The 26,338-nt window shown below is 47.1% G+C and overlaps 1 protein-coding gene and 1 non-coding gene across 3 annotated transcripts in view; both read right to left on the reverse strand.

Annotated features, from left to right (window-relative positions):
• Positions 1–16,828, reverse strand: part of Polr3e (RNA polymerase III subunit E) — a 36,338-nt gene extending 19,510 nt beyond the window's left edge. Inside the window, exons 1-8 of one of the 2 annotated variants that reach the window (XM_045131383.1) lie at positions 16,770–16,828; positions 9,149–9,220; positions 7,293–7,343; positions 3,750–3,827; positions 2,770–2,885; positions 2,337–2,419; positions 631–738; positions 139–188 (exon numbers count right to left, since the gene is read on the reverse strand). In XM_045131383.1, coding sequence (XP_044987318.1) covers positions 139–188; positions 631–738; positions 2,337–2,419; positions 2,770–2,885; positions 3,750–3,827; positions 7,293–7,343; positions 9,149–9,184 — 522 coding nt within the window. In that variant the 5' untranslated portion in view covers positions 9,185–9,220; positions 16,770–16,828. Of the gene's footprint in view, positions 1–138; positions 189–630; positions 739–2,336; positions 2,420–2,769; positions 2,886–3,749; positions 3,828–7,292; positions 7,346–9,148; positions 9,221–16,769 lie in introns of those variants that run through there. The other variant, XM_045131384.1, reaches the window with a different exon arrangement.
• Positions 16,829–17,068: 240 nt separating this feature from the next.
• On the reverse strand, positions 17,069–17,150 carry Trnal-aag. The gene has a single exon. It is a non-coding gene; the product is annotated as a tRNA-Leu (tRNA).
• Between the last annotated feature and the right edge of the window lie 9,188 nt (positions 17,151–26,338).

The following is a 26,338-nucleotide window of genomic DNA, read 5'->3' on the forward strand; positions in this document are numbered from 1 at the left end:
CGCAGCCAGCAAGGAAGCTCAAGAGGACAGACACTCTGCACCTGCCACCCCAGGACAGAGGAATCCCTTCTCAGTCCCTGCACCTCTTGCTGTCTTCTCCCACCAGGCTGCACCCTCTTGCTGGGGGCCAGAGCTCACCGTGATCTGTTTAACATCTTCTTCTGCCTCATCCTGTGAAGAGTCCCCGGCTACAAAAGAGCAAGGTGATTAACACAGGTAATTAACATGGGACTTCCTGAGCTGGTCTACAAAGGGACTGCTCAACCTGCCGCCCTCAACCCCACCCTCAGGAAGGGCAAGCAGGGGAGCCTGTGACTTCTGGAAGAAGTTGGCAGACTCAAATGGGGGCATGTTCCATGGCCATCTACTGGCATGAGATGCTGCTAAGTATCTCATAATCTGACCCGTTATTGCTTTGTGTTCTGGTTTTGGTTTTTCAAGTTAGGGTCTCACTCTAGCCCAGGCTATCCTGGAATTTACTATGTAGTCTCAGGGTGGCCTCCAACTCACAGTGATCTTTCTACCTAAAGGGGTGTGCCACCGTGCCTGGCTCCACTATTACTTTTTCCTGAGCCCAAGCTGGCCTGCTAAGACCACAGACAGACAGGTAGGCTGGGGATCCAGGCTCACCCTCATTGGCTGCCTCTCTCTCACGGTGCTTGGCATCTGCTTTATCCAAGTAGGAGAAGCTGGGCCGCAGTTGTAGGATGCCATGTAAAGGCGTCAGGTGGAGCTCACCTGGTGGAGGAAGAAGGGCTTGAACCTGCCTCTAGGAACTGAGGCCACACACCCAGCTTGCCAGTCCTCTGATATAGGCCTAGGCCCACTGCCAAACCACAGCCACCTGTCCAGCTACTGTTCCCAACTCCATATGGTCCTGCTGTACACAGCAAGTACACCCCAAACTAGATCAGGAGCTTGAGACATCTCATAGACTCCTCCTTCAGGCTCACCTTCAAACACACAAGTGTCGCCCAGTCAGGTCTCTTCTCCTCACCCTCATCGCTTCTTCCAGCTACAATGGGCTCCCCATCCACTTTCTCCTCTAGGCCTCTACCAGACCACTGTCACCAACCCCTTGCTGGGTTCCTCCCTTCTCTCTCATGCTCCCACCTCTTCTTGTCACTATCACAGCCATCCCACTAGGAAGCCTTCTAGTGCCAACATGGCTTTAGGAGTGATTCTGCCGGAGTGCAGTGTTAAACAGTCTGGCCTCTTACCAGGACCATGGCAGCTCCTTAAGGTCCTGGGTGAAAGGAATGCAGCTTCAGAGTGCCATGGCCTTGAGATACCATTCCAAATAGAGCACTGTGGTTATGGGACACCCTTGGTGCACAGGCTCATTTCATTTACTACTTTGCAGACTTTAAATATTGAATTAAGTAACTTGTACATCTGATGGGCTTTGCGGAGCTTTGGCACATACCAGACATTCACCCATGTGAAGTACACAGCTGGGTATGGGCTGAAATGCTCGCAGCTGTATAGCCATATGTCAGCTCACTGCCCACTTCTCTCCCCCTCTGCCCCAGAAACAGTACTTTCTGACTGCACATTCACACAAATGGGAGCATGTGGTATGTGGCCAGCTGAGTCTACTGCCCTCAAGGCTCGTTCAAGTGGGAGCCTGTGTCAGAGCTTCACTACTTCGCTAGAAGTGTGGCCAGCTAGCCTCTGGTGTATGGGTAGGCCACATCTTGTTTATACACACACATCACTTGGTGGCCCCGGGGTTGCTTCTGCTCTTTGGCATTTGTGAATAAAGCACTTATAAACATCTGTATCCAGGGCTAGAAGGATGGCTTAGTGGTTAAGGTGTTTGCCTACAAAGCCAAAGGACCTGGGTTCAATTCCCCAGAACCCATGTAAGCCATATGCACAAGGTGGTGCATGCATCAGGAGTTCATTTGCAGCAGCTGGAGGCTCTGGTGTGCCCTTTCTCTCTGTGTTCCTCTGTCTCTCAAATAAATAAAATTAAAATAATTAAACGTTTGCATATGAGTTTCTGTGTGGACCCATTTCATTTGCTCTGAACAGATGCTGTCTGAGGAGAGTGGTGGCCCAAAGTACCTTGCACTTAAAGACAGAATTCTGCCACCTGTTCCCAAAATGATGCTCTTGTATGTGTGTACCTGTGTCCCAGAAGGAAGCTGACCCTATCATGTTGAGTGTCCAACAGTCTCCCCAGAGGTGGCTCCTTGAGTACCCTGACCTTGGAGGATCTAGGGTTCAGGGAAGGCAAGGGCCAGAAATAAAGCTGGGGAGAGCTAGACTGAGTGAGGCCTCCTGGCCGAGCGTACCTTGCACCCTCCCCTGGGATATCCAGCCCTGGGTACCTTGCCTGTAGAGAGCAGCTGCATAACGAGATGTGTTACTGGTGGTCTGGGAGGAGCAGAAGGTCTGCTTGTCCATCAGTTTCCTGGAGCACAGGAGGAACTGGTGTCAAGAGCAAGGAAGCTCCGGAGCAGGGCCTGACGGGCCAGCTCGTGGCAGCCGACACTTTCCAAGATGCACCAAACCAGACAGGGCCCAAGGGGGAGAAAATTCATGGCCTCGTTTGTGGACCAAGATACAAGTAGGGGGCAGGAGCTCCAGAGGCCGGTCTTCCTCAAAGACCAGAGCCCTGGAGGGAGGAGCCAGCTCAGGAAGGGCCTAGAGCTCAAAGACAGACTCAGGGAGGAGTCCAGTGATGGGGCAGAGGGGTTGATGAGTGAGACTTCTGGAGGCTCCTCTTTGATCCTACTGGAACTGATGGGCTGGGGCACTCACGAGGAGTACGTGCTGGTTTCATCAGAGCAGGTGCCATCCACATTCAGTGCAATCTGCTCCCCTTTGCTGCGGCAGTAGTTGGGGTTCAGGGTGTCGATGGCCATCTCAAGCTCTACCTGAAGGAAAGCATCACTCTATTGGAAAGACTCCATAGCATAGCTCCCTGGGACACCCAGCCTGGTCCCTGCCCAGACCCTTGAGTCCCACGAGAAATGTTATAACTACAGGGATAGGTACACCTCAACCTGGTTCCTGCCCAGACCTGTGAGCCCCATGAGAAATGTCAGTAGTTGGGGGGCAGGGACACCCCAACGTGAGCCCTACCCAGACCCTTGAGCCCAAAAAAATGTCAGTAATTGGAAGGTGGGGACACCTCAACCTGGGCCCTGCCCAAACCCTTGAGCCCATAAAAAATGTCAGTAATTGGGGGACAGGAGCAGCTCAGTTTTGCTTGTTCCACCCCTTCCCACACCAACATCTAAATTAGAAGTTTTGAAATCAAGAGGTCATCTCTTTTTATACATACATATGGTCCGTGTTCATGTGTGTTGTGCATGTATAGACCAGCGGACAATTCATTCTCAAGTACATCATCCATCTCTTTTTGAGGTGGGATCTCTCATTGGCCTGGAGCTCACCAATTGGGTTAGACTGGCTGACCAATGAGTTCCAGGAATCCTCTTACCTCCACCCTCCCAGCACAGGGATTACAGGCATGAACCACCACACCTAACATTTACCTGTCCTGACTCAACCTCACCCTCAGGAAGGTCAAGTAGGGCGCCTGTGGCTTCTGGAAGACACAGGTACTACAGAAGTTGGTGGACTCAAATAGGGGCAGGTTCTACTGTCACCCCATAATACAACCCCTCTATTACTTTAGACTATTAAAACCACACACAGCTGGGCTGGGGATCTGAGCTCACTCTCATCAGCTGCACCCCTCTAAACCCTACTTTCATCATGAAGGACAGTCCTACCTTCTGCTGCTTGGGCTTGATCTTGGCTGAGAGATGTGGAATGTCATCATAGGTCATCGAGGCTGGACGTACAGGGTACTATGAAAAGGAAACGAGCCATTAGTTCACCATGCCCAGCCTAAACTGGAGCTGGGCATCAGGGCTTCCAGTGGAAAACCAACCCCACCACTTCAAGCAGAGACCAGAGCACCCAGGACCCTGAACTAAGCTACCATGGGGCTCTCCTACAGCCTCCATCTGCAGTCCCATGCACACTGGCTCCTCTGAACTTCCTTTCACAGGCAATTTTAGGATATCTGGCTTTCAAGTGCCGTGTCTAAGCTCCAAGAAGTGAAGCAGGGCCATGAGAGTTCGGAGTAGGGGCTCAAGGTTGCATCTCCACTCCACAGACCATCTGTGTAAGAAATGGGACCATAGGAAACCAAGGAGGAGAATGAGGCTGGCTTAGGATTGCTGGTAACAAGCCTGGGTGAAGGACATGGGATCTTGATGGAATTCAAGATGTCATTCTCTTCCTTCTAAAAGGTACATGCCTTTCCCATTACATGGGTATGGGGGGGGGGGAGGTGAATCAGACACCCTGAGCATCCCTAGACCCTCTCTAGGCCTCTCCTGTGTAATGAATGTTACATTGATATAAATGGCTTGTTCCCTGGGGCTCCTCTGAAACCCAAGCCCAGACTCTTCAACACAGAGATCTTTCCACATCTGTCCTCACGGACAACACTTTACACCTTCCCTTTCTCTGCTCATGGGGCTCATGAAGACTGCAGATAAATGAGCCTTGGAATGGCCCATCCTTAGCTCAGGCCACCACTGTCTGGCATACAACAGCCTCTTTAGTGTGCCAAGGAATCAGATGCTTGGGTGCAAGCTCAAACCTTAAGGCCACTTCAGGTCAGCTTATTCTGGCCAAGGAAGTGGTTACTTCCTAAAAGCTACTTAGAGTACAATGGCTCCTCCCTGCTTCCAGTTAGAGCAGGGGCAGCCTGGGTGAGAGGAATAGTTCATGACACAGCTGCTCCAGACCGAGACCATGGAAGGGCCAGCGGCACTGTGTATTGGGGGGCTGTGCAGGCCCTCCTACTGTAACAGCTCAGGAGGCCACTGGTGTGCCTTCCTGAGACTCAGAGCTCGGAGCTCATCTGATCTTGTCTGAGAAGGTTAGTGCTGAGTAACAGGTCCAGGCTCTGGTCTTACTGTGTTTTCTGTCCAAGAACTGCATGACTGTGGCCAGCACACAGCAGACACACAGGAGCCATTGCCATGGTCACCATTACTGTAGTCAGCTGAGGATGCAGGTAGATCCTGGAGGATAAACACGGTCCTCTGCCCTGCACAGATGTGGAGCACAGGCATGGGGCACTCACACTGCCACCTGCCCCGGGCTCAGGGGAGCTCATGAAGCTCCCCATGTCACTCTCTCATATGCAACATGAGACCAATTGCCTCCAGTAACCACTGTACTATTGAGAATGTAAAATGGTGCCAAAGAGGCCAGCAGGTCCTCAAAAAGTTAAATGCACAGTGACTATATAACCCAGTCAGTCCAGTACAAACCCAAGAGAGAGAAAAACACAGGTCCACACAAAAGCATGTGCACAGATGTTCAGAGGAATAGTAATACTAAGGATGGCCACAGAGTAGACACAACTCAATACCACCAAATGATGAATGGGTTAAAAAAAAAAAACTGCAATACCCACAATGGACAGTCTCTAGCCACAAACATGAAACACTCATACACTACCACATGGACAACCCTACATGAAAGGGGCCAGTCACTAAAAACTAGTGCATCCACATGAAATGTCCAGAACAGGCAACTTCATAGAAAAAAAGCTAATGGGGCTGAAGGGATTGCTTAGTGGTTAAGACATTTGCCTGCAAAGCCAAAGGACGCCAGTTTAATTCCTCAGGACCCACATAAGCCAGATGTACAAGGTGGCACATGTGTCTGGAGTTCATTTGCAGTGGCTGGAGGCCCAGGCATACCAATCCTCTCTCTCTCAAATAAATATTTTTTAAAAAATTTTTTTCATTGAAAAAAAAGAAAGCTAATGGCTACCTAGGGCTGAAAGAGGGAATGTAAATATGAGTTTTCTTTCTGGAAAAGCAAAACCGCACTAAACAGATTATGGTACTAGCTGCACAATCCTCTGAATAGGCTAGAAGCCACCACGTGGCACATGTAAATGGGGGGATTGAATGGTATATGAACTATATTTCAATAAAGTTGTTACAAAAATGCCATACCCACTACCACAGGGTTAGTATGGGATGAAGTAAGGTCACTTAAACAGTGATGGTCTACAGTAGATGCTCAATCCATGTCAGCTATAGCAGGGCGGGCTAATAACCTTGAGGCTCACAACTGACAGACAGGACTATGGCCACAGGCTGCTCTGGAAGTGCCTTAAAGACGCACACAGCAGTGGTCACTGTCAGCACTAACTGCACCAGGCAGTGTCCCAAGCATTCTGATATGGACTTACCCACTCCCTGGGGAACAATGAGGCAGACAATATTACTATCACCACTTGGCAAATAAGAAAACAAGCATAGGTGACAGAAAGCTCGATAAAGATGCTGCATGCAATTCAATGGGAGAGAAATGACCAGTAAAGATACTCAACAGTGGACACTGCAAGCCTTATATTTGGCCAGACAGGCCAAATGAGCCAATGGGTGCAATAGTGGCACGTCTGGTATGGGGGAAAACCACTCCATGGGAGGAAATATATCCCTGATACTGAAAACCTACCAGAGGGATAGTCATGAGCCCCAGGGGCGTAAGTCTGCTGCTGTCTGTCTGAATGGGTATACTATGGTCACCAAACTGCCCAGTAAGCACTTTCCTTAATGATCATACCCATATACTAATGCTACTCTCACTTTTGGTTAGAGACTCTTCTCTTGTCAGATAGCAATGACCTTGGGATGACTCAGAAGGCAAGATGGTGCTGAGAAGAAGTGACAGAGGAGTGCTCAGCATTGAAACATCTCTATCACACCTTCCAAAGCTCAAAGTCCATTGTGGAAGAGGTGGCAAAAAGAACGTAAGAGACAAAGGAAGGATAGACTCCTTACAACGTGCTCCTCCAGACACAAAATAGCCTGGATATCCATGACCTCACAGTGCCCAACACTACCTACACAAGACCATTATAATAGGAGGAAAAGATGATGACATCAAAATAAGAGAGATTGAAATGGACAGGGGATATGATGGAGAGTGGAGTTTCAAAGGGGAAAGTGGTGGTGGGGGGAGGGAATTACCATGGGACACTGTTCACAATTATGGAAACTGCCAATTAAAAAGAAAAGAAAAGAAGCATAGAGAATGAGGAACTTGCTCAAAGGTCTAGAAGCAGGTTTCAACCCAGACAGCAGCCCCAGCTCTCACCACTGCTCACTCAGCTTCCCATCTTAGGAGACTCATTCATTGCCTCTTCTCTTACAGAAGGAACTAGCTGAGACTTCCCACACCTCCCTGCCCCGCTCCACCATGATTTTCCACTTTACCTTCATTCCCGTCATTACCTGAAACAGGTACAGCTTCTCTGCCAGACTTTTGGCCAAGTACACATCGATCTGGCAACAAGAGGAGAACACTTAACCACAATACAGAAGCTGACACCAGAAATTCAGATAGGGCAGAGGCTCACAGAGGCAGTTTGGGGAGGAGGAAATAGCTCAGTTCATGATAAGAACAGGGAGCCAGGCCAAGACTTCAAGCTGAACATGTCCAGGAGTCTCTCCCAACAGCTACCTGGCGCTCAGGACAAGAGCTTGCCTGGCCCTCACCCAAGCTCACTCTCACTCAGGAGGAACACAACTGGATCAGGCTGCTTCCCACAGCATCCTGAGATGAGCAGGAGGCCTCCCTCCCTCTGCTCTGCCTGCCTGTTCATTCCCTCTGTGCCTGTTCCCATCTCTACTCCTGGACTAGCCTGTCTTCCTATCTGAAGGTGATCTGCAAGGCCCTTTGTGACCCACCTGTCTCTTCTTTCTTGCTACTGCTGACCACCTCCAGCATGCTGGGCTACAATTTCTTCCTGCTCCCCAGCTCTGTACGTGAACTGTATCCTCTCTTGCCCCTGGGCCTCTCACGTGCTGGTCCCTAATGTCCTTCGCAAATGTCCCCTTGACAATTCCCTCACCCTTAAGGACTACTCAGCAGCAACCTCCTGGCTGCAGAGGGTGCTGTCTCTGTCTTCCTAGTCTCTTGGGCTCCCTCTGTACTCTCACCCATCACCCTGTATGGTAACAGTTTCTGCAATATAGCTGCAGTTTAAACAACTCAAACCCCCAAACAAGAAAGCCTCACTGTGCTTATCTAGGACCATGTCTGGGCCCAAGAACTCCAGACTCAAGGCAGGCATCTACCATGCACACGGAAGCCAGAGTGAGATACACTCACTTTGACTTCTAAAGACCTAGAGTGAAAGGATTCTGAAGAGCTACCTTTGGCTACAAACTACTTTCTCTTTTCTTTCTTTTGTGAGTGTGCACGTGCGTGTGTGTGTGTGGGGGGGTGTATGAGCGAGGGGCATGCCAGGGTCTACTGCCACTACAAATAAATGCCAGAAACATAGTTTTACATCTAGCTAAATTTACATGTGTGCTAGGAATCAAACTGGGGCCAGTAAACTTTATAATCAAGCACTTTGGGCTGGAGAGATGGCTTAATGGTTAAGGCACTTGCCTGCAAAGCCAAAGAACCCAGGTTCAATTCCCCAGTACCCACATGAGCCAGATGCACAAGGTAGTTTATGCATCTGATGTTCATTTGCAGTGACTAGAGGCCCTAGCACGCCCATTCTTCCACTATCTGCCTCTCTCTCAAATAAATTAAATTTACATACACACGCGTGCATACCTTTAACCAGTAGGCCATCTTTGCAGCCTCCAACTTGATCTTTTCATGTGGATTCTGTCTGGATCTTGCCCCATTTCCCCAACCCCCAGTCTACATCCTGAGACTCCCTGTGTGTTTCATCTATATAGCCCAGAAGCTTACCAGGACAGGAACACTCACAGCTGGCTCACTGTTATATCACAGCCCCCGGTAGGCAGTGGATCACATGAAGAACTGCTGAATTGAGTGAGTCTGGTAAGCACTGGACTAGAACAGCCAAACCTTTTCAATCACCCAACAGTCACTGAGTGTCTGCTCAATGCCAGGCCCTGTTGCTGGCCTTGTGGACAGATGAAGTCCAAGGGCAGGCAATAGGAAGGCCTTTGAGACAAAGTGCTGCTGGAATATGGCCCTGAAGGGAGAGGTCAGCCATGCAAGTGTTGGAAACAGTAGAGGATACCAGCAGGCTTGTGGACATGTGAAAGTGATTTAGCCCCACTGCCTGTGGCCCTGGCTGAGGGCAGACAGCAGCAGTTACCTCCTGTATGACTGGGTCATCCTCCTCATTGGCCATACTAGGGAGAGTCAGCCACACAGCCCCCGACTGGATCTGCAAGGAGAGCAAGAGACCTGGACATCAGTCAATTATTCCAGCAACCTTTCTGAGGCACCCAGTCCTCCACGGGTGCTGCACAGAGAAGGCCCAAGACAAACACACTGTCTCCTTTCTGTGGAGGCAACAGGCAGAAGCCAGCAAAGAGTGCAGCAAGTAGACCTAACTAAATACATGGCAGTCAGACCTCTGGGAAAAAAAATTAATGACTGGCTTTACAGGTTTCTTTTCCAGTTTAGGGTTTTTTTTTTGTTTGTTTGTTTTGTTTTTGTTTTTTAAAGTAGGATCTCATTCTAGCCCAGGCTGACCTGGAACTCATTCTGTAGTTCCAGACTGGTCTTGAACAACTCACAGTGAGCGCTGGGATTAAAGGCATGTACCACCACGCCCAGCTTGATTTTACAGGTTTCTTGACCACTGACAGAGAACTCTCAGCCAGGCCCAGGAGGAGCTGGGGAAATACGAAAGAGCCAGGCGTCACACAGGAAGGAGGCTCTACAGAATTTCCAGGGCACTCTGACCCCAAACTCACTATCAGACTGACTCTCAACCTTACCCCAGTGAGCCAACTCTTCATTTTGATGTCAAAATACTTAACATATAAGGCACTTGCCCGTGAAGTCTAAGAATTTTAAGTTCAAATCTCCAGGTCCCATGTAAGCCAGATGCAGTGATGCAAGTGTGCAACGTTGTACATGTACACAAGGGGGCACATGCATCTAGAGTTCATTTATAGCAGTTGCAGGCTCTGGCACACCCATTTATTTTTCTCTCTCAAATAAATTAAAAAGGAAAAAAAAGGTCTGGAGAGGTATCTTAGCAGTTAAGGCTACAGCCTGAAAAACTAAAGGATCCAGGTTTGATTCTCTAGGACCCATGTAAGCCAGATGTACAAGGTGGTGCTGCATATGGAGTTTGTCTGCAATGGATAAAGGCCTTTCCTCCCCCCCTTCCCTCTATCTCTCAAGTAAATAAAAAATAAATAAAACTAGAGCCGGGCGTGGTGGCACACGCCTTTAATCCCAGCACTCGGGAGGCAGAGGTAGGAGGATTGCCATGAGTTCAAGGCCACCCTGAGATGACAGAGTTAATTCCAGGTCAGCCTGGACCAGAGTGAGACCCTACTTCAAAAAAACCAAAAATAAATAAATAAATAAAACTAAACATAGCCGGGTGTAGTGGCACATGCCCTTAATCCCAGCACTGGGGAGGGAGAGGTAGAAGGCTCACCTGTGAGTTCCAGGCCACCCTGAGAAAACACAGTGAATTCCAGGTCAGTCTGGGCTAGAGTGAAACCCTACCTTAAAAAAAAAAAGAAAAAAGAAAAAAGAAAAAGGCTGGCTGGAGAGATCGCTTAGCAGTTAAGGTGTTTGTGAAGCCTAAGAACCCAGGTTCAATCCTCCAGGTCCCACGTAAGCCAGACGCACATGGTGGTGCATGTATCTGGAGTTTGTTCCCTGGTGCATCCATTTTCACTCTCTCTCTCTGTCTCTCTCTCCCATAAATAAAAATAAATCTCAAAAAAATACCTAACATATTTTCCTCTGGGTTATTTGAGGCAATGACCCTTTGAGTGGCATGACTGTCTTCATCTTACAATCAAAATCCTACAAGACCAAGAACTTCAAATCCAGGCCTTCAGACTTCAGTGACAGCAGGGGGGGGGGGGTGTCAGCGGGGGTGGAGCATTCCTGTTTGGGAGGGCTCAGATAAGCACAACAGAGCAGCAAAGAAATTTCCAGGGGGGAAGTGCCCCAAGACACCTGCAAGGGAAGAGCACTGCAGCTTTTGTCAGTGCACAGCTCAGCTGCTTAGGACACAGAGTGGCCTAAGCACAACTCAGCACCATGACACCCCTCTGCAACCCCCAGCCCAACCCGAGACTGCCCAGAGCCAAACACTGCGCCATGCATGATGCTCTTCCTCGCCACCGCCAAGTCCAACCAGCTCATCTCTTGCTTCTGGATTCCTGAAGTTGCTGCTCAACTCTATAGCCAGAGACCCAACCCGTTAGGAAGCCAAGTCAGATGGTTATCACTATGCAAAGGTATCCCAAGGCTGCCCATTTTGCTTGGACAGGGTCATCACCACCCTGTGAGTCTCAAGAGGCCTTAGCCCCTTTACCCCAGTGCCCATCCTGCCCCTGGGGGCCTACATGGCTGTTCCACCATTGATAATTTCCAGACTCCCAACTGTACCTCTTTTACAGCTTTGCTCAAATGTCACCTCATCCCTAAGGCCCCTTCTGTTACCTTTTTGCAAACTGTTCCTACTCTGTTCTGGCCTCCATAGAACTTGTCATCATGGGGGCTAGAGAGATGGCCCAGTGGTTAAGGAGCTTTCCTGAGAAGCGAACCAGGTTCAGTTCTCTAGTACCCATATAAAGCCAGATGCACAAAGTGGTGCAGGCATCTGGAGTTTGTTTGCAGTGGCTGGAGGCCCTGGCACATCCATTCATTCTCCCTCTCTGCTTGCAAATAAATAAATAATATCTGGGGGAATAAAGAACCTATCATGGGACAGTGTATTCTCTGTCTGCCAGTAGGCTGCACATTACATGCAGAGAAGGACTTCAGTCAACTCTATCCCTTGCTGTATCCTTGGTGCCTAGCCACAGTGAGCATGGAACACCTACTGACTGTCTGAGAAAAATGGACCACAGGGGCTATGTAGCAGGAAGTGCCGGGACTTTGAGCAGAGGAAGAAAGAATGGGGGCAGGGGAGGGGGTTAGCCACTGAGACAGTTTGGGGCAGGGAGGGCTGGGTAAAAGTCTGCAGTCAGATTAGATGGGGTGGGGTGGCGGGAAAAGACCCCACACTGCTACCAAATGCCAGAAGTGGAAATGTGTCACTTACCTTCCCAGTAGGTGCTCAGTGACCAGCTGGGACAAGGAAACTGATCCCATGCAGTAAGAGGGTGTGGCCTCGGAGGCTCTCAAGGCCCAATTTCCTAACAATGATTTTGACTGGGGGGGGGGGGGGCGGGATTATCTGGCCATCCCTGCTATGAGAGATGCTGAGGCATCCTCTCTGCTAGAAGACAGAAGCTTCTCCCTCTAGACCACATCTGATTTTGTCTGTTCTTGTTTTTGAATCACCTGGAACTCAGTGGACCTCCTACCTCTGCCTCCCTAGGGATTAAAGGTGTGCAGCACCATCTGATGCCCAGCACACATCTGACTGATGGGGTTAATGCAAAGGATGTCACCTCCCTTCAGACTCAGCCAACAGGATCCACCACAATGGCTTTCAAATAATCCACAGTAAGAAATTCTTTTTAGAGCTGAGGAGATGGCTCAGCACTTAAAGGTGATGGCTTGAAAAGCCTGCCAGCCTGGGTTCAACTCCCTAGTACTCATGTAAGGCATGATGCACAAAATGGCCCATGAATATGGAGTTTGTATGCAGTGGCAAGAGGCCCTGGCAGGCCCATATTTACTCATTCTTTCATTCTCTGCTTGCAGATGAGTGTGTGTTTGTTTTTTGTTGTCGTTTTTGGTCTTTTCAAGGTAGGATCTCTCTCTGGTCCAGGCTGACCTGAATATTAACTATGTAGTCTCAGGGTGGCCTCGAACTCACGGTGAGCCTCCTGAGTGCTGGGATTAAAGGCGTGCACCACCACATCTGGCTTTTTTTGTTTTTTTGAGGTAGGGTTTCACTCTAGCCCAGGCTGACCTGGAATTCACAATGCAGCCTCGAATTCAGGGTGATTCTCTTCCTATCTCTGCCTCCCAAGTGTTGGGATTAAAGGTGCACCACTACACCCATAAAAAAACAAACTTTTTTTTGTTTTTCAAGGTAGGGTCTCACTCTAGCTCAAGCTGACCTGGAATTTACTCTGTATTCTCAGGGTGGCCTTGAACTCTTGTCAATCCGCCTACCTCTGCCTCCCAAGTGCTGGGACTAAAGGCGTGCACCACCACACCTGGCTTTCAAAAATATTTTTTAAAGTTCTTTGTTTTCTTTGTATTAAAGGTGCACCGTTACACCCACCAAAAAAAAACTTTTTTTGTTTTGTTTTTCGAGGTAGGGTCTCACTCTAGCCCAGGCTGACCTGGAATTCACTCTGTATTCTCAGGGTGGTCTCAAACTTATGGCAATCCCCCTACCTCTGCCTCCCAAGTGCTGGGATTAAAAGTGTACACCACCATGCCTGGCTTTATTTTTTAAGAATAATATATTTTATTTTATTTTATTTATAAGAGAGAGGCAGATAGATAAGGAGAAAGGACACACCAGAGCCTACCCTACAGTCACTGTAAACAAACTCCAGACACATGTGCCACCTTGTGCATCTGGCTTACATTGAGTTCTAGGGAATCAAAGCTGGGTTCTTTAGCTTTACAGGTAAATTCCTTAGCTGCTAAGCCACCTCTCCAGCCCCTAAAAATTCTTCTTATGAGCCAGGCATAGTGGTGCACTCCTTTAATCCCAGTGCTCAGGAGGATCGCTGTGAGTCTGAGGACACCTGAGACTGCATAATGAATTCCAGAACAGCCTGGGTGAGAGCCACCCTACCTTGAAAAACCATGGGAGGTCAGAGCAGAGCAGAAGACAGACACAAGACGTAGCTAAAGCAATGCTCAATGAAGTGATGTTTTCTACCTTGCACTTGCCAAATAAAATCCTGGTGACAATTCCTAAGTTGTTTCACAGCCCTTGTTAATAGATCGTTACCTATAGTCATAAGAATAATGACCCACGGGCTTCCTGAGCTGGGAATGGCAGACCAGGCCTGGAATCTTGGCACTCAGGAGGCTGAGGCAAGAGGACCGGAAATCTGAAGCCATCACAGGTCTATTTAGCGAGGCCCTGTCTCAAAGTAAAACAAAAGTGACTACCTACAGCCACGCTTCCCTATCTCTCATGCTCCCAGAAACCCGCAGTTCTTGTAACAGAGCAAAGCCCACCCTTGCCCTCCTCAAACCCTTCAATTGTCCCATAAAACACAACCTAAACTCCTTCCCAAGCTTCCTAAGACCCTCCATGATCTTGCCCCTGCCTCCCCAACCATCTCCACCTGGCCTATTGGCCAGTTTCATAGCCTCTGACAGGTCAAGCCCCAGCCTGCCACAGGGCCTTTCCAGGCGTCTCCTTTCCTTAGATATAACTACCACCACCCCGTCCAAGACTAGACAGGTTCCCTGACAATCTGATCTTGAACAACTCCTTCCAGTCACTAGCACATCTCCTTGACTTACCTCCCAGGGGTTCTTATATAACCTGGAAGTTCCTGATCCATTTGCTTAGGTGCTGGCTGCTTAGACTAGAAACTCCACAAAGGCTTGCAAATGCTTCAGATTCCTCAACCGTAAACTGGAGTTAAGAATTCTATTTGGAGCTGGAGAAATGACTCAACAGCTAAGGCCTGCAAAGCCTAATGACCTGAGTTTGATTCCCCAGTACCCACATAAACCCAGATGCATAGTGGCACATGCATCTGAAGTTCATATGCAGAAGCTGGAGACCCTGGAACACCCATTCTCTCTCCCTCTCTCAGCCTGCAAATAAATAAATGAGAATATTTATTTTGCCAGGCATGGTGGTACATGCCTTTAATCCCAGCACTCAGGAGGCAGAGGTAGGAGGATCGCCATGAGTTCCAGGCCAGCTTGAGACTTCATAGTGAATTCCAGGTCAGCCTAAGCTAGAGTGAGACCTTACCTGGGGGAATGAAATACACACACACACACACACACACACACACACACACACACATTTTAAAATTCTGTTAAAAATTTTAAAAATTAGGGATGGAGAGATGGCTTAGCGGTTAAGCGTTTGCCTGTGAAGCCTAAGGACCCTGGTTCCAGGCTTGATTCCCCAGGTCCCACGTTAGCCAGATGCACAAGAGGGCGCAAGCGTCTGGAGTTCGTTTGCAGTGGCTGGAGGCCCTGGCGCGCCCATTCTCTCTCTTCTCTCCCTATCTGCATCTTTCTCTCTCTGTCACTATCAAATAAATAAAAATAAACAAAAATTAAAAATTTAAAACTTATAGGAGAAACAATAATATCAACTTTATTTGTTTTTAATTTTGCTTCATCAGGAACAGGAGTAGTACTTTATTCTAATTTTTTATTTATTTTTATCAAAGTAGGATTTTGCTCTAGCCCAGGCTAACCTAGAATTCACTATGTAGTCTCAGGGTGTCTTAGAACTCATGGAGATCCTCCTAACTTTGCCTGCCAAGTGCTGGGATTAAAGGCGGGGCATGCCTGGCTAGGATTAGTACTTTTTTAAAAATTGGTGGGAGGGAGGGTATTATCGTGGGATTTTTTTATAATCATGGATGTTAATTTAAAAAAATTGAAAAGAAAAAAAAATTACAGGTCTTTTCTCAAATACCTAAAACTACCTGGCACCAAACAGATGCCCAATATAGTACAAAAAGCAATATATATTTAATCTTGCAATTAGTTGTGCAAATCAAACTTCCGGCATGCTCAATTTAGAAATAAGAAAACAGGTTCGGAGACTAATTTGTCCAAGGTCACAGCACCAGAGAACCCCGAGGCCTGATGTCAAAGAGCCGTGTTTTTATTCTTAACCACCACGCTGCACACTTCTTCAATAACAGGCTGTGTGGTGTAGTGAGTAAGAAGGTGGACTCGGGAGCAGAACCTTACGGGTTCAAATCCCACCTCTGCTGCTCTCATCGTGGGACACAGCTGTGGAACACCCCTCCCTGTGGGACAGGACCCTTTCCTTATTTTCATCCCTAAAACGAGGATAAGGAAAGTAGCAGCTCTACCACGGGAGTGCAGAGAGGAGTAAATGAACCCTATATCCAACACTGTCACTACATGGCAACATGTTTTCTTGCACTATTACACAGGCTGCGACAGCCACAAGTGAAGCTGCAAACGCGAACGTGGCCGGTTTAGCTCCAAACATGACTCTAAACGAGGGCTTCCTATATCCCCATTCCACAGATGAGGCCATTGTGGCGACCCCCGCGATCTCTTCTTTGCGCCCCTTAGCTGACATGCCAAAACGACCTTGTTGATGAACTGGCGGCGCCCCTGTGACCCAAGGGCCGGGGACCGGGCAGGCTCCCGGGCAATGAATGAGGCATCCCGGCCCGGCCGGGTAGGGCTGATCCGGTTCAGCTGGGAGAAGGGCCCGGCCCGGCGCGGGTACGCTCCGTCCATCCGTCCCTCCCCGTGCCCCTCGGGCCCCGGCGTCGGGCGGGTCGGCTGGCTCCAGGCTCGCTCGCGGTGGTCAGGCCCGTCCCACGCCCCGCACGCCGCGGGACAGGTGCGCTCCGGTGAGGCCCGGCCGGCGGGGCGGGGCGGCCGGACCCTGAGTCACCGCGGCCGCCGCGCTCCGGGGACGCCCACCGGGCCAGGGCCGTCGGGGCCCGCGGGCGCCGGGGTCTCCTGAGGCGGGCCGCCCGCGCCCCCCGCCCGCGTCCCGGGAGACCCCAGGCAGCCCCTGGGCACCGAGCGACGCGGGCCTCGGCGGCCTACTCCCGAGCGCAGCCCGGGCCCAGCTCGCGGGGACGGCGGTCACGCCCGGGCCCCGGGGCCGCCGCGTCGGGACCCACCTTTCCGCCGGGGCCGCGCGCGGGCGGCGGCAACGGCCCAGGAACCCGCGGGCTGCAGAGGCGGCGGCGGCCGGGTCGCGTCTCAGGCGGTCGCCATGTTGCTGGGGGAGAAACTCCTGCGGACACGTGGGGGGAGCGCGCCGGCCTCGCGCTTCCTCTTACCCACAATGCCCGCCCCGCCGCGCCGCCCGCCTCCTCCGCCCCGTGCAGCGGCCAAGCGCACCGCCAGGGGTCGCTGGTGCGATCGCAAAACAGAACAGAGAACGACCGCAGCTGCGACCAAAAAAAAAAATTCACCTTGGCAGCGGTGGGATTCGAACCCACGCCCCCGAAGAGACTGGAGCCTTAATCCAGCGCCTTAGACCGCTCGGCCACGCTACCCAGTTGCCAAGCTTCCTCTCTAAGAAGCTACTTAATACATTGACACAGGTTAAGTTTGCATTTCCTTCCCTCAATCTATTTACATTCTCTCTAATCCTGATGAGGATATTGTAGATAATATTATGAACATGACACTATTCGAAAAAAAAAAAAACTTGCTCTAATATTTACACTCAGACTTATTCCAAAAGATTTTGGAGCAAAAAAAAAAAAAAAAAAAAACAAGTTAAGAATTTGTGTTCTCAAATTGGCCATATGCATTCCTGGCCTCACAGTGGCTGACACTACCTACACAAGACCTGCCTACGAGGAGGTAGGAGGGGGGAAATGTTGACACCAAATTAGAAGAAAGACTAGTTGGAAAGAAGGGATTCAGTGGAGGGGGGATCTGGGAAGAGGAAAAGAGTGGTGGAAGTTGTCAATTAAAAAAAAAATTCGTTCTGAGTCAGATGGTTTAACAGAAGCAGAAACCCACACTTAACTCACATGAACCGTATCAAGTGTCTTCTGGAAATTGATCCTGGCAGTAACCTGCACCGGGGGCCCTGGCAGCCACCCCATAGCAGCTGGTTTGTGCAGCTCTGTCTCTGAAAAACTACGTTTACATTTTTAATTGCACTATTATTTTTGGTTTAATAATAGTAAAACTTTTCAGATGAAGCACAAATGTTCTTTGACCCCCATTTTAGTCCCCTCCACAGAAGTAAACCATCATTAGTGGCTGAGTATATATATATATGTATGTATGTATGTATGTATGTATGTATGTATGTATGTATATGTATATCTCCCCATGGCAAAGTTTTGTTTTTATTATGTATGGGCTGTTACATAAATGTTAACATACTAATAAATATAGATATGCAGTTGGCTGTTTCTTTTACCAGGCTTTATTTACTTTTTTTTTTTTTTTTTGGTTTTTCTAGGTAGGGTCTCACTCTGGTCCAGGCTGACCTGGAATTAACTCTGTAGTCTCAGGGTGGCCTTGAACTCACGGCGATCCTCCTACCTCTGCCTCCCGAGGGCTGGGATTAAAGGCGTGCGCCACAATGTCCGGCTTATTATTTTATGTTATTATTATTTGTGGTGTTAGGGGGTTTTTTGTTTTGTCTTGTTTTGTTTGTTTGTTGTTTTGGTGTGTTTCCAGGTAGGATCTCCCTCTTGCCCAGGCTGACCTGGAATTCACTCTGTAGTCTCAGGCTGGCTTTGAACTCACAGCGATCCTCCTACCTCTGCCTCCCGAGTACTGGAATTGAAGATGTGCACCACCATGCTGGGCACCAGGCTTTATTTTTAAGCATCTATCCACGTTTATGTATATATGCAGATAATTTGCTATTGTTGAAGCTTAGATTTTACTTGTTTATTTATTTTTATTTTTATATACTTATTTATTTATTTTTGTTTTTTTGAGGTAGGGTCTCACTCTAGTTCAGGCTGACCTGGAATTCACTCTGCATTCTCAGGGTGGCCTCGAACTCTTGGTAATTCTCCTACCTCTTTCTCCTGAGGGCTGGGATTAAAGGTGTGTGCCACCACGCCTGGCCAAACAAGCACCTTTAACTGCTGAGCCATCTCCCCCTTCCCAAAGCCCTTCTGGAATACAGGTTCCTAGAGATGCACCTTGGACCTTGATCTTTTTTTTTTTTCTTTTTTTTTTAGTTTTTCGAGGTAGGGTCTCACTTTAGCCCAGGCTGACCTGAAATTTACTATGTAGTCTCAGGGTGGCCTCAAATTCACCATGATCCTCCTATCTCTGCCTGACCTTGATCATTTTAACACACTTCTGCCAAAACTACTTTGTGCTACCAGGTAGCTGTCAACTGTAGCAAATAATCCACCCCTTGGCTGATCAGGGCGCAAATGAAGCCAGAGATATGTCTGTCAGAACCTTCTGGAATGGTTCAGGTTTGTTCCTATTAACACATAGTGTGCAGGACTCTTAGTTAACATGCATGCAGGCTGATGAGGAGTCCCAGCCACCCTTCCAGGAGTTTCTTGCAACCCTGCAGCCCCATTAATTATTCAGAAGTCTTGTAACAATCAAATGTGAAACTAATGGTCAGGAAAAGCAGAGTTTTGCACCAGAACCCTAGACCTACAGGATGTGGGCAGTAGTACAGTGACCTTTAATAAAACATTCTTTTCAATCTTGTCTAACAATGATTAACCTGCTCTTGTCCTATATAACATCTCTACTAAGACAGCTGTCAGAGGAGAGATTACCCAAAGGGGCTCTCTCTGTGACCTTCAAGTGTTCTATATCTTGGCCTGGGTTGTTGGTACCCAGCTGTCCATAGATAGAAAATTACATCAAGTTATATATTTGTTACTACATAAATTCCTCTATGAAAGCAATGGTATAATAAACAATAGATTTTTTTTTTTTTCAGCAAATGTCCCTACCAATGTGAATCTTTGAATTAGCTTGCCAGGCACTTCTAGTGTATGGCAAGGCTATCATAAAGTTTTGACATGTACTTGGAATAAAACCACCTGAAAAGTTTTCTTAACATTTCCCTCTAATCTCCTCTTCCTCCCCAAAGGACATCATCTCTCTGTGTGGTAATCTGTGTTTTTAAAAAAATATCTTATTTATTTATTTGCAAGCAGAGAGAGAGAATAGGCACACCAGGGCCTCCAGCCACTGCAAATGAACTCCAGATGCATGTGCCACCTCGTGTATCTGGCTTTACATGGGTACTGGGGAATCAAACTCAGTTTGTTAGGTTTTGCAGGTAAGCACCTTAACAGCTGAGCCATCTCTCCATCTATATAGTATATATTTACAAGCAGAGAGAGATAGAGAAAAGAGAGACAGACAGAGAGCAAAGAGATTGGGGGCACCAGGGCCTCCGGCTGCTGCAAATGAACTCCAGCTGCAAGTGAGCTCCAGACGCATGTGCCACTTTGTGCATCTGGCGTCACAGGGGTACTGGGGAATTGAAGCCAGGATGTTAGGCTTTGCAGGCACTGAGCCATATCTTAAGCCCAGAATCTGTGGTTTTATTGTCCTAGTATCTACTGTATTTTCTTGTTCCAACACAGGTTGAATATTCCCTATCCACTTTGAAGTAAGTGTTTCAGATTTCTGAATATTGCCATATATATAATGGGATATCTTGGTGATGGGATCCAAGACTAAACACGAAATTTGTTTCTTATATACCTTAACATATACCATATATACCATTTATTTATATACCATTTGTTTCTTATATACCTTAACACATTGTTTAAGGGTAATTTGATATAATTTAAGAAAAAATTGTAGTGCTGGGGATCAAACCCAGAGCCTTGTTTATGCTAAATAAATGCTGTACCATTGAACCACTACCACATCTAACTCCTCAGCCATAGACAATATTGTTAATTTTGTAGATGAAAAAGTTTCACCCGTGGTATTCTCCATGTTGGCATTCAAAAATTTCAAATTTGGGGGCTGAGAAGATGGCTCAGTGCTTAAAGGCACTTGCTTGGAAAGTCTGATGACCTGAGTTTGATTCTCCAGTACCCACGTAAAGCCAGATGCACAAAATGGCACATGTGTCTGGAGTTTGTTTGCAGTGGCTGGAGGCCTTGGCATGCCCATTCTCATTGTCTCCTTGCAAATTAAAAAAAAAATGCTTTGCGTTTCAAATTTGGAGCCTTATGGATTTCAAATTAGAGATGTTCAAGTTGTATGTTAGAAGAAAAAACAACAAGTGGGTACCTCAAATAGTTCACAAAAGAAGAAAGAAAACAAATCAAAAAAAAAAAAAAAGAAAGAAAAGAAAACTTCTGAGTCCCTTTTGGAAGTCTCAGATACTGGTGTGTTAAGGTAGGAGGAAAGAAACTACACCTATCTGAAATCCTCATTGTAGTAAACTTTGTAAAATTTGCTAACAGTAAAAGGAGATGGTATATGATGTGCATACTAGGCAAGTATGAAGATATATTTTTTCCTCAATTTTTATTAACATTTTCCATGATTATAAAAAATATCCCATGTAATAGCCTCCTCCCCCCCCACTTTACCCTTTGAAATTCCATTCTCCATCATATCCCCTCCCCATCTCAATCATTCTCTCTTTTATTTTGCTGTCATGAACTTTTCCTCCTCTTATGATGGTCTTGTGTAGGTAGTGTCAGGCACAGTGAGGTCATGGATATGCAGGCCATTTTGTGTCTGGAGGAGCATATTGTAAGAAGTCCTACCCTTCCTTTGGCTCTTGTTTTTGTTGTTAGTTTTTTGTTTTTTTTTTCTTTGTTTATTTTGTTTTTGAGGCAGAGTTATACCCTAACCCAGGCTGACCTGGAATTCTCTATGTAGTCCCAGGTTGGCTTCAAATTCACAGTAATCCTCCTGCCTGTGCCTCCTGAATGCTGCAATTAAAGGCATGCACCACCATGCCTGGTTCTGGTTTGGTGTTTTTAATAGTCTTTCAATTGAGCCTCCAAATTAAAAAAAATAAAAATATTTTTCCCTGAGGTAGTCTCACTCTAGCCCAGGCTGTAATTTGCTATGCAGTCTCAGGATGACCTCGAACTCACAGCGATTCTCTTACCTCGGCCTCCTGAATGCTGGGATTAAAGGCATGTGTCACTATGCCCAGGCTAAATTTTTTTTTTTTTTTTGAGGTAGGGTCTCACTCTAGCTCAGGGTGACCTGGAATTCACTATGTAGTCTCAGGCTGGCCTCAAACTAAGTGATCCTCCTACCTCTACCTTCTGAGTGCTGACATTAAAGGCATGCATCACCATGCCCAGCTAACATTTTTATTTCTTTCTTTTTTTTTTTTTTTTTTTGGTTGTTTATTTGTTTTTGAAGGAGAGACAGAAAAAGAGAGAGAGAGAGAAAATGGGTGCTCCAGGATTTCTAGCCACTACAAACAAACTCCAGGTACATGTACCACCTTGTGCATGCTGCTTTACCTGGGTACTGGGGAATGGAACCAGCGTCCTTAAGCTTTGCAGACGAGCATCTCAACTGCCGCTTGCTCATATTTTTATTTTTAAGGTTCTCTTTTGTTTTGAGACAAGGTCTTATTATGTAGCCAGGGCTGGCCTTCAACTCACAACCCTCCTGCCTCAGCTGCTGGGATTTATAGATAGGGAAGCGTCACCATACTGAGCCAGGGACTCAGGACCCAGCCTTCTTGGCTCTGCTAACCCAATGGCAATACGTAAGCTTCCAGCTTCCAGAGCTTTTAGGTGTGGATTCCTTTCTCATCAATCTCATGGGCCAAGGGGGGGGAAAAAAAAAAAAAGTCCTAGCCAGGCATGGTGGCACACTTCTTTAATCCCAGCACTTGGGAGGCAGAGGTAGGAGAATTGCATGAGTTCAAGGCCACCCTGAGACTATATAGTGAATTCCAGGTCAGACTGGGCCAGACCAAGACTCTACCTCGAGAAATGGAACAACCAGGAAAAAAAGAAGTCCCCGCCCCCCCCCCCACCTATCATTGTATTGGAGATTTAGGAATGAGATGACTTCAATGTATGTTCCAGTTGCTTAAAATTAACAACAAAATACAAGAGTCAGGTATGGTGATGCATGCCTTTAATCCTAGAACTTGGGAGCAGAGGTAAGAGGACCACTGTGAGTTCAAGGCCAGCCTGGGCTAGAGTAAGACCCTACCTGGAAAGAAAAAAATCAATCAAGAAATTCAAGACATGATTTAAAAAATATTTTATTTATTTGTAAGGAGAGAGAGAATAGGCAGGGCCTTTTGTTGCTGCAAAAACTCCAGACACATGTGCCACTTTGTGCATCTGGCTTTACGTGGGTACTGGGGAATGGAACCCAGGCTGTCAGGCTTTGTAAGCAAGTACCTTAACTGCTGAGCCATCATCTCTCCAGTCCCAGTTCACTTTTTAAAAAGATTTTATTTTTATTTATTTATTTATTTATTTGAGAGAGCAAGAGAGAGAGAATGGGGCCAGGGCCTACAGCCACTGCAAACGAACACCTAATGCATATGACACTATGTGCATGTTACTTGTGTGGGCTGGGGAATCAAACCTGAGTCCTTAGGTTTTACAGACACACACCTTAACAGCTAAACCATATCCCCAGCCTTTTAAAAAAATACATTATTTATTTATTTATTTGATAAAGAGAAAGAAGCAAAGAGAGAGACAGAGAGAGGGAGAGAATGGGCACACCAGGGCCTTCAGCCACTGCCAATGAACTCCAGACACATGCACCACCTTGTGTATCTGGCTTACCTGGGTCCTAGAGAATCAAACCCCGATCCTTTGGCTTCACAGGCAAACACCTTATCCTCTAATCCACCTCTCCAGTCCCCTCCTTTTTTTGAGGTAGGGTCCCATTCTATCTAGCCAAGGCTGACCTGAAATTCAGTATGTGGTCTCAGGCTGGCCTCACACTCACAAGTCCTACCTCTGCCTCCAAGTGCTGGGATTAAAGGTGTTCACCATCATGCTGGGTCCAGTTTACATATTTTAAAAATATTTTTGGGCTGGAGAAAAGGCTCAATGGCTATGGCACTTGCTTGCAAAGCCTAACAATCGTGGTTTGATTCCCCAGTACCCATGTAAAGCCAGATGCTGGAGTTCATTTGAAGAAGCTGGAGGCTCTGGCCCACTTATTATCTCTGTCTGTCTCTCTTCTTTCTCTGCTTATAAATAAATAAATAAAAATATTTTTACTTTTATTGTTCATCCTAGGGGTTCTCGCTGCCAAATACTTGCACCACTTTTTGCATCTGGCTTTTATATGAGTGCTGGAGAATCACATCTGGGCCAAGCAGGCTTTGCAAGCAAGCTGCCTTTAATGAGCCATCTCCCCAGCCCCCAAGTTCACATATTTTATCTAAAACAGTTTAAGAGCCAAAATCTGGAAGGATTTACTCAAATTTATACAGACTTGTATAACCATACAAGTTTGTTTAAATATGACATTTATACAAATGCTAAAAATAAGCTGGGCATGTTGGCGCATGCCTTTAATTCCAGCACTCTGGTGACAGAGGTAGAAGGATCATCATGAGTTCGAGGCCACCCTGAGACTACATAGTGAATTCCAGGTTAGCCTGGACTATAGAGTGAGACCCTACCTCCAAAACTCAAAAAACCAAAAAAAAAAAAAATTAAAATTCAGGAGACATCACCTTTTTGTTCCCAGTAGCTTGTGAAAAAATTGAAATGGCAATGTTGGGCCTACCTACACCTCAGGCAACAAAATCACTTGAAGGTGAATTATGGCTACTCCTTTCACACAGAGCATGAACCCACCAGCTTTCTTCAGATTCAAACTATCATTTTTTTGTTTGCTCTTTTTAAAAAATATTTTTGCCGGGTGTGGTGGCGCACGCCTTTAATCCCAGCACTTGGGAGGCAGAGGTAGGAGGATCGCCGAGAGTTCGAGGCCACCCTGAGACTACAGAGTTAATTCCAGGTCAGCCTGGACCACAGTGAGACCCTACCTCGAAAAACAAAAACAAACAAACAAAAAATATTTTTATTTTTACTTATTTATTTGAGAGAGAGAAATAGGTGTGTGGGGGAGAGAGAATGGGTGTGCCAGGGCCTCCAGCTTCTGCAAATGAACTGCAGACATGAATCCCCTTGTGCATCTGGCTTTACATTAGTGCTGGGGAATCCAACCTGGGTTCTTTGGCTTTGCAGGCCATCTCTCTAGCCCTATCATTTTGTTTTGTTTTGTTTGTTCTCACCAGCAGACATGTAAATTTGAGACAGCAAAGACATATTTGGAAAGAGGAAATGGAACCTAGTACATATGAAAACTGAATCTGCAACAAGCCCCCTCTCTGAGTCAGGCCCCAGGGTTTGCTTTCAGGCCAGTGACTCCAGAGACTAGAAGTGTGAGAAGAGGCACAAATCCAGGCAGAGAATAAGCATATTTTGTACCCCCTCCCTTCCCAAGCTGCATATACTTATGTAAACATTTGTGGATCGGTAGAGCATGTCTGGTTCTGCAGGCAAATGGACTGGGATGAGCATAGAGGAAGCAACATCCATTTGCCTATAGTTAAATTGAACAGGCCATTATATGGAGTTTTAAAACTTGTATTCTATTTTTATATTTTTATATTTTATATTTGAGAGAGAGAAAGAGACAGAGAGAATGGGTGCCCCAGAGCCTCTAGCCACTACAAACAAACTCCAGATGCATGTGCCACTTTATGCATCTGGCTTACGTGGGCCCTGGAGAAACAAACCTGAGTCCTTATGCTTCGCAGGCAAACGTCTTAACCACCTAGCCATCTCTGCAGCCCTGCAGTTTAGCTTTTAATGTTTATGACCAATGCCCTGTCCAGCTTCTCTAGCTGGCAGCACCCATGACAGTTTCTCTATCCCTGAAATGATGTTCTGTCCATAGGGACATTGACTTGCTTCTTGTCCTTGAAGACAGTCACTGGTGTCTTGTGGCGAGGCAATGTCCTAGATCTGGTTTATCTTCCTGTCGTGCCCAAAAGATTGGGCGGTGTGGTGGCGCACACCTCTAATCCCAGTGCTTGGGAGGCAGAGATAGGAGGATCGCCTATGTTCGAAGCCATGGAAACTACATAATGAATTCCAGGCTAGCCTGGGCTAGAATGAGACCCTACCTCAAAAAAATAAAATAAATAAATAAACAAACAAACAAATAAAAGATGCCCTGATCAGCTGTCAAAGGCACAAGACTGGGTTTAGAAAGAGGAATAAATGCTTTGACAGAAAGGTCTCAATACCTTGCAGTTGGAATATCAGCCACATTCATTCATCCTTGATTTGCTCTGCACTTAAACAGCAAGGCTCAGTACTTCCAACAGAGACAACATGGCCTGCAAAGCCTAAAATCTTTGCTGCTGGCCACTTACCAAAAGCCAGCCCATGACTGGCAGAGAAGAGATGGCATATTACTAATAAATTAGACTGGGACTCAGAGGATACTATAATTTGCATATTACCATTGTAGAAACAGGAGGTTGGATGAACAAAAAAGTGTGTGTGTGGGGCCCAGAATTCTATGACATCTGGGGCTGGAGAGATGGGTCAGCAATTAAAGGTGCTTGCTTGCAAAGCCTGATGGCTCAAGTTCGATTCTCCAGTATCCCCGTAAATCCAGATCCACAAAGTGGTGTACGCATCTGGAGTTTGTCTACAGTGACAGAACCTGGTACGCCCATACTCTCTGTCGCTTTTCGCCTTACATAAATACAAATATATGACGTGTTTAG

The sequence above is a fragment of the Jaculus jaculus genome, chromosome 12 (genome assembly GCF_020740685.1).
Source record: "Jaculus jaculus isolate mJacJac1 chromosome 12, mJacJac1.mat.Y.cur, whole genome shotgun sequence".
Taxonomy (NCBI): Eukaryota; Metazoa; Chordata; class Mammalia; order Rodentia; family Dipodidae; genus Jaculus; species Jaculus jaculus.